We start from the raw sequence: 8,121 nt of genomic DNA on the forward strand, positions 1-8,121 counted from the left end.
ACGCACACACGCACGCGCGCACGCACACACGCACACACGCACACACGCACACACGCACACACCAGTGGAGCAGGTGATGCACTGTGTTGGGAGCTAAATGCTAATGAGCCGGTCTGGCTGCTGTGGCAGCTGGTTCTGGACGTTTTTTGGTCCGGTCCATCTTTGTCAGCCGGATGCACAGTTGGCCCTCAGATCTGATCTGAGACCTGATGAGGCAGATCTCGACCTGCCGGTCTGACCAACAGACTGGAGCATGTGTGTTATTGATTCATTTCTCATGAACAAACTCCACTTTGCTCCCGTTTTGTTTCTTGACCCATGTTCCGTCCATCTCCTAAAGGCCCACTGTTAGTTTCTGTCTGTCCAACAAAATCGAACGCATTGCAGCTTTAATCAGAGCTTCCATGCAGGTTTTATTTGTCTGGCCTCTCTGCTCATTGTTGGGCAGCCGTGTTAAACACAGTGCAGCCAAACGCTGCTTCCTCTGTGTCTCGCATTCGTTTTGCCGTCGGAGTCGTGACATTCCTTCGTTCCTGTGAGACCCTGAGACAGTGTGAGAGCTCCGCTTTCATCTCTCCTTCTCCTTTTGCTCGCGTCCTTCCCTTCCTTCTGTGGAGACCTGGACGTGCCAGAGGTCCTTGGCAGCGTTTATCTGCCCTGCTGGTGAACCTTTTTAGCTGGCACAATTGAAGTCTCAGTCCATCTGAGGCCCGTGCCACTTAGTGTTAGGAGATGAGTTGGACAGAGAGCTGTGGACTGGGGAGGAGGGATGAGGTCTGACGCTTGGACAAGATGCGTGTTGAGGAAAGGAAGGCACGGAGGAGGTTAGCGAGAGACAGATGGGGGCAAGAAGGGGCCGTCTGTGGGGAAATTTGAAAGAGGGAACGAGATGTCAACAGTGGGGCGAGCTCAAGCACGAGACACAAAGGTAACCAAGGAAATTAGGGTTTGATGAGCTGCGAGCAAAGGAGTCAAGGAGGGAGTGATGCTGTGACAAGATTATCTGATGGGTAAGAAAAGAAGAGCGGAGCCACGACTGGCGCGCTTCTTTCCAGCTGGGCACTTACCGACTTTAGAAAGCAGGAAGAAGTTGAATGAAAAAGGAAAAAGGAAGAAAGAAAAAGCAGCGTTACTGAAAGTAGAAATCGATGAGGCTTTATGACATTGTGTTGTGTGGTAGAGAACACAGTGGATGGACTTATGTGAAATGAAGAGGACAAATCCAGCGAGAGGACGTGAAAGTAGGCCGATCGAACGCGCGCCATTAGAAAATGAACTGAGCGCAGAGATTTGGCAGAGAGTTAGAGAAAGTGGGCGAGCGGCAATGAATGAGATCAGAAAGGAATGAGGCAAACCTGAAAGACAGAACGGCGCCGGACTCGCGAGTCACAGCAAAAAGTCAAAAACACTTTACTTCTCCTTTTTCCAAGTTCCAGATTCCTCAGTAATGACTCGCTAGTTCGCAGACAATCTATATGGAAATTCAGCTGAAAGAGCCTCATCGATTAAAAGACTAATAATCAGTAAGTGACTTGGGCAAGAAAACCAATTTGAGGTCATGGTTGAAATCTGAATCTGGGGCCGTTGGAGCAACTTTTTTCACTGCATGACGAAACTCAATTATCTTCACCCTGGAGTGACATGGTTGAACCTGTGACGGTCCACTCGCAGCTGGAGCTCCTTATTCTGGAAGTGAGCGTGTCTCAGTCGCGTTAAGGCTGAAGTACAGCCGCTTGGACGTAAAACACATCACATGAGCTTCAGCAGCACCTCTTCATGACGGGTGGAGTCACACAGGACCAGATGGAGGTTGGGGTCAATCACCAGCTGACATTTACTCATTGAAACATATTAAGATGTATTGACATAAACAAACTCTACGGGATGTGAGCGTATGAACCCCCTCAGGCTCCTCCTGACCTCCGTGACCCCTGGACCGAGGCCAGACTTAGCTGGAGGAGGTACTGGGAGCATTAAGTCTGACACATCTGTGCTAGAATCAATAGATTCACCATCAGTGATGATGAGGAGGATCAGCTCCGACAGGTCAGTGGCTCTGCTGCACAAACAACAATTAGCCTTATACTGAATTAAAATTAAAAACCCTGATGATCTGGAAAGTTAATAAGAGGCAAAAGCAAGTGACAACAACATTAAAGCTGCACGTCTCATTTAGGACAGTCTCACTTGACGTCAAGTACAAAACCCCAGATTTATCAGGAAGCATTTAACCTCATGCTGTTTTTATCCAGACGACTTTTTGAAGATAGAAAAGTGACACAAGTGATTATTCTGCATTATGTCAGAGCCACAGTGTAAATGTTGCGTATTTAATGAAAGGAGCAGCAAATAGGCGGTTTGACAGTGATCAGTGAGGACAGTTGGAACAATGCTTCCTCGGCTGAGTGACAGCGCGAGCATCACGTCTTCACATAAAGAAATTAAAGAAGTGACATTAGTCTGAGCAGAAAAGATGCTGTTTGTGAGAAACAGACAATAGACACGAAAATGAAAAGCTAATGAGGGAAATGATGAGTTTTTGGCTGCAGCACATTGTCAGTTAAACAGAATAGAAAGCTGGAGTGAAACGTATCTGGACCCGTCGGCCACTTGAGTCGTGTGGATCATTAGTCACTGTGATGTTCACCTTGTCAGCTAGCAGCTAGCAGCTAGCAGCTAGCATCGAGCAGCTAGCATCTAGCAGCTAGAAGCTAGCATCTAGCAGCTAGCATCTAGCAGCTAGCATCTAGCAGCTAGCATCTAGCAGCTAGCATCTAGCAGCTAGCATCTAGCAGCTAGCATCTAGCAGCTAGCAGCTAGCTGCTAGCAGCAGGAGGGGGGGAGCTTACTTGGGTCCGACAGGATGGAGTCTGTCTTGGGCAGGAACTGGTCGCAGCGGATGCCCTGGTAGCCTTCTCGACACCTGGTGGAGCAGAGAGGGAGAAGCATGACTCAGCAGGTTTACCACACAACACATGCCGTTAAAAGTGATGCAGTGGAAATGAGCTGCTCGGGCTTCAGGACAAACGCAGGTAAAGCCTGGTCCTCAGGAAAGAAAGCTGAAAGTGCACAGTGAGGTGAGCTGACAAAAGCAAATGAATAGCGAGGAGTCCTTTAGGCCTGAAAGCTGCACTTTTCACTAAGAAGACATCTGTCAAAATCCCAAAGTGGGGAGTGTAGAACAAAGGGAGCACCCAGCGCCGGTAACTAAGGCTGTGACCTTTCTGTGGCTGCAACTAAATGAGGCTCCGCTTTTTGTGTGGTCATAGACAATGTTCACAAAAGGCTCCACATGATTAATCAGAAAGTGGGAAACAGGCGCGTCCCACTGTGGATGAACTTCCTGTCAGACTCTAAGTCGCGTGTGATTGGCACATTGTGAGCGTCAGACAAAGATCATTATGCGGCTAATGAATTTCTGAATGTGCTGCTCGTCACGTCGCGTCATTGAGGCTGTGCTTTAATTAATTTCAGCTCCACGCAGGCAGAATCCTGATCAACGTATGGAGGTGGAGGCGCGGGGCCTAATTGGCCGCCGAGGCTCCGGTCGCTCGGTTCTGGTCCTTGGCTCCGGTCGCTCGGCTCAGTTCTGGTCCTTGGCTCCGGTCGCTCGGCTCGGTTCCGGTCCTTGGCTCCGGTCCTCAGCTCCGGTCGCTCGGTTCCGGTCCTCGGTTCCGGTCCTCGGTTCCGGTCCTCAGCTCCAGTCCTCGGCTCGGTTCTGGTCCGCGGCTCCGTCTTCGCCCGTGTCTTCGCCCGCAGCCGTTTTCACCTCCTCTCCGCTGAGGAAGCGTATCGACTGAATCCGCTGTTCTGTTTCACCGCGTTCTTTCTCTTCTGCTCAAACTACATCCCGATTCATGTGTTTACCCCCGTGGCTTTGTTTCATTGACACTCCTGGAATTAACTTGTATCTGCTCTGACAAGCTGACAGCGACATAAGCATCTCCCAGTGGCCCTGACGTCCAGCCACACTAATGCAGCTGCTGCAGAGTCGCTGGGACGTCTCAGATTCTGCTCTTTGCACAGCGGCAACGACTCGTCTTTGTCTTTCATCATTCAGTTTTAATTATTCAACGAGCTGCAGCAGGAACGATGCACTGCATGATTGGAGATGTTATAGAAAACGCTACTTTACTCTAGACTTTTGTTTCAGTGCTGTCATGTTAATTAGTCATAAAATTCCACATTCATGCTCCAGAACATGACAAGATGCAGCTTCAACAGCCACAAACACTGTTACCTGCTCCATCATAACGTTCTGCAGTAAAGGAGGGCGTGTGACGGGGGTTCAGCTCTGATCAACAAGCGTCTTCAGGCTCAAGGCGTGGTGTCGTTTACGCCAGCTGCTTTTTAACATGAGCTGAGCACAATGAGGTGAACGTCTCACATGCAGCAGGAAACTGGATGGAAACATCCAAACGTGTCTCGTCCTCTACTTCACCGGCGCTGACCAATATTCAGCTGCCGCGTCTAAAAGTTAAAGTTTAAATCTAAACTTCGTAAAAAGCTGCCGCTGCCGTGTGAAGAGTTCAGGCTTCACTCGAATACTTCAATTCAACATCAAAGTCCAGCACGTCTCACAGGTCGCTGTCCTCGGCGCTAAATATGTGGTCATTAAACAGGTTTCCACGACACTGTGACCTGAAGTGACTGACCTCTGACAGGAGGCAGCGTTCGTTAGAGCACGAGCAAAGAAGGAAGGTGATTAAAAGAGCGGAGGCTCAACGTGGCGACAATAACAGAGGGTGACACTCGTTTGGGCTCCTGTGGAGGCGACAAGGACGAAACAGGAAGGAGGAAGAGGCTCCAAAGCATGAAGAGTCAAAGAGGATGAGGCACAGGCCTCTGTTCGCTGCTCAGGAAGTTGTGTCCCACAAACTGTCTCCCAGCAGAGATCACATCAGAGGCTGCAACGAGGCCGTCGGAGGGCACTGAAGACATGCGTGACTTCTAATTAACTCTGCAGTCGTTAATTAAAAGAAAACAGGAAGAGGTGTGTGAGCGCGGAGTGTGCGGCGCAGGAGATAAATATAAACGTCTACCGCGGGAAAAGGATGGATGTGAGAACACGCAACAAAAGAACAGCGAGCGCCTTCAAAAGGCCTCGTCGACACGTGAAAACAGGTGAGAAGATGATGTCATCGCTGAAGATCCTCCAATGAGCACACGGAGCCTCACAGGACGACGCCAAGGCTCTCGTTTTTTTTCCTTCTTTAATATAGTGTTGGAGCCAAATACAGTCATGACTAAAACATTGCATCTATATTGTGTCTTTGATCCCAGATCATTTTGAAGCAGGAGGAAGGAGCTGCTGCTGCATTGCTGCACAGCTATGACACCATCCATCCAGGCCACAGACCAAAAGCAGCAAATGAAGACAGATTCCTGAGATGCTCCTCGTAACCCCATTGCTGCAGTGCTCTTCCTGTGCTGGTCGGAGACGCAGAGCATCCGTCACGTCACTGATTCCCTTCTCAGACACTAAAGATGTGCTACAAATAAAATAATGACGCAATTCACAGTGTCAAACATCAGATGAATGATTGGGAATCAGCAGCAGCTCCTTCCATTTAGAGGCGTTTAACGCAGTGCAGCCACAACGGCGCGAGGCTCCACGTCTATTAAGAGAAAATGTGCCACAGTGCAGCTTGATTCAATGAGCCTCACATCGCAGCCCATTTTCACAGTGTGAAATTCATTTTGGAGCAAAATGGCCCAAACCTTTCCGGTGAACTGGTCGACAAATAGGAGCAAAGAGCCGAGGTGCCGCATGGGTCTGACCTCAAAGGAAGGAAGGTGGCCGCAAGCACGTGACGCGGAGGTGAGCAGCACGGTCGCACAACACGACAACGCGGCTAACACGCACAACTCCACAACACGCACAACTCCACAACACGCACAACTCCACAACTCCACAACACGCACGGCTCCAAAACACGCACAATTCCACAACACACACAACACGATAACGTGGCTAACACGCACAACTCCACAACACGCACAACTCCACAACACGCACAACTCCAAAACACGCACAACACGCACAACTCCACAACACGCTCAACTGCTGCTGATTCTCTGGGTCCATACGACACCAGCTTCGTCAACAGGCACTGATCAAATCACATTCAGCTGCGTAAAGTTCACTCGACACAAAGTTTCACAAAGAGTCAATAAAGCGTCATCGTTGCTTCATCCGCGGCTGCGCGTTCTTGACGTAACTCTGCGAAAGCACGTGGAGGAGCCACGTGCACAGAAGATGTAACAGATACTGCTTCATTGTGTCGCCTCTAATTACGTTTGCAACCACCATAATGGAGATTTAAACACGGTTTGTTACGCGGAGCTTCACTCGCTCCGTGAATGTAATCCAATATGTCCGCCCGCCGTCATGGCAACTTGCTGCTCGCGCTTCCTTTAATCAGACAAGCAGAGAATTGAGGGACGGACTTCAAAGCAGCTGAGATGATTACTTTTCTCCTTTAATGACGTTACACACTGCTCACCCACATGTGCCTCCATTCGCTCCCGCGTCCATGATGGCACAGAAAACTGAAATCAAATCCTATCTTCCAGGTTTTAGGAGAGGCTTTCACAGACGAGCTGATTGAAACCCAGCGGACGAGCCTTGATTCTTAGGATCTTATAGTTTTAATTAGCTGTGGTGTGGGATTAACCTGTGATGAACCCGTTTGGAGCCAGTCTGGAGGTGACGCCTTTAAACCTGAGCAGCGTCATCTCCAGCGTCTTTGCTTTGGTTCCACTCAGCAGCATGGTTCTATAAGGAACACACACCCAGCGAAGCCACGACTGGTGCCCACTGTTCATTCACCACCTGTGGACATGAACGGCAGCAGGAGCTCCACCTCCTCGCTGTGATTCAGATAAATACAGTGCAGGGATGAGCCCTGGATGCAGCCGCTACAGTATCTGCTTCTCTCCGTTTTGCTCCTGTGAATATTAACGCTCCATTTAGACCACATCTGTTCCAACGCTCAGCAGAGTGGCTTTAATGACGTCACATGTGGCTGCTTTCTGCCCGTCCCGTTCATCACCATTCACACAAACAGAGGTTTCTATGGAACACTTCTGTCCATGTACGTTCACCTTCAAACCTCTCCAACGCAGCTCGTTTACTAAGTGACATCATGCTAATTGAATTAGCGTTGGCGCCCTGATGAGGAACTTGACTCGCTTAAACAGGTTTCGCACACGTGGCTCTTTATCACATCCTATTTTCAGAAGAAGCCAAACATCCAAATGCCAGAGGAGCAGCTGAGGAGCCGCGTCTTCGACCTTTGGACAAAATTAAGCTGCAGAACAGTCTGTGAGGGCGATCTGATAATTAACCTCTCCCCTTCTGGACGAGTGAAAGTGTCACTTACACGCTGCTGATCCTGTTAGAGGCCGCGGTGAAGAGGACGTTTGCAAGGAGAACATGTCACAGAGGGTTCTGAACCTAGAACCAGCCCTTGACGCTGGGATTTCATGTAAAATGGAATTTCACTGCTGGAACAATTGCCTTTACTCACAGGAAAGGAAGCGTAAAGACTTGATTTGGGATTGGAGGCCGTCACGCGATGGAGGTGAAGAGTCTCGTTTTAGGTCAATCTGAGCCTCACACGTCGCAGCTTTTTCCGTATCACAAATTCATTCTTCATCTCAGTTTTTTTCTTCTAGAAAACTAATTAAAAAAATATTTGCAGACGCCAAAAAACAACAAAAGCAGCTCCCAGCAGCAGCAGTTTGCAAATACATAAGACCACGAAATGTAAAACGAGGCTACAGGATTCATTTTGTCATTATGTGTGACCTGAAGCACTTGAATTCATGACCGGCTGAAGTGGAGGCTTCATAACAAGGAGGAAACTGCAGCAGAATCACAAATACCACCAGCCAATTATTTTTAGAGCGGGTCCACACGGAACACAGGAAATGGCAAATGCTGGCAGGACAAAATAACTGCTGTGATGTTTTAGCCGGCGAGCAACAGTTCCTCAGAAAAAGTGCTTCAGATGAGGAAACGGCGTCGTTGGGAATATTCCTGGTAAACGTGATTTCTTTGGAGAAAACTTTATTAGGCCATTTTCACAGTAGAAGCATCATTTGTCTTTTGAAAAC

The 8,121-nt window shown here is 48.9% G+C and overlaps 1 protein-coding gene across 1 annotated transcript in view; it reads right to left on the bottom strand.

Annotated features, from left to right (window-relative positions):
• Nucleotides 1-3,576, bottom strand: part of LOC114842176 (pro-neuregulin-3, membrane-bound isoform) — a 37,594-nt gene extending 34,018 nt beyond the window's left edge. Inside the window, exon 1 of the mRNA XM_041067592.2 lies at nt 2,850-3,576. Coding sequence (XP_040923526.1) covers nt 2,850-2,949 — 100 coding nt within the window. The 5' untranslated portion in view covers nt 2,950-3,576. The remainder of the gene's footprint in view (nt 1-2,849) is intronic.
• Nucleotides 3,577-8,121: the final 4,545 nt, after the last annotated feature.

Source organism: Betta splendens, chromosome 15, assembly GCF_900634795.4.
Source record: "Betta splendens chromosome 15, fBetSpl5.4, whole genome shotgun sequence".
Lineage (NCBI taxonomy): Eukaryota > Metazoa > Chordata > Actinopteri > Anabantiformes > Osphronemidae > Betta > Betta splendens.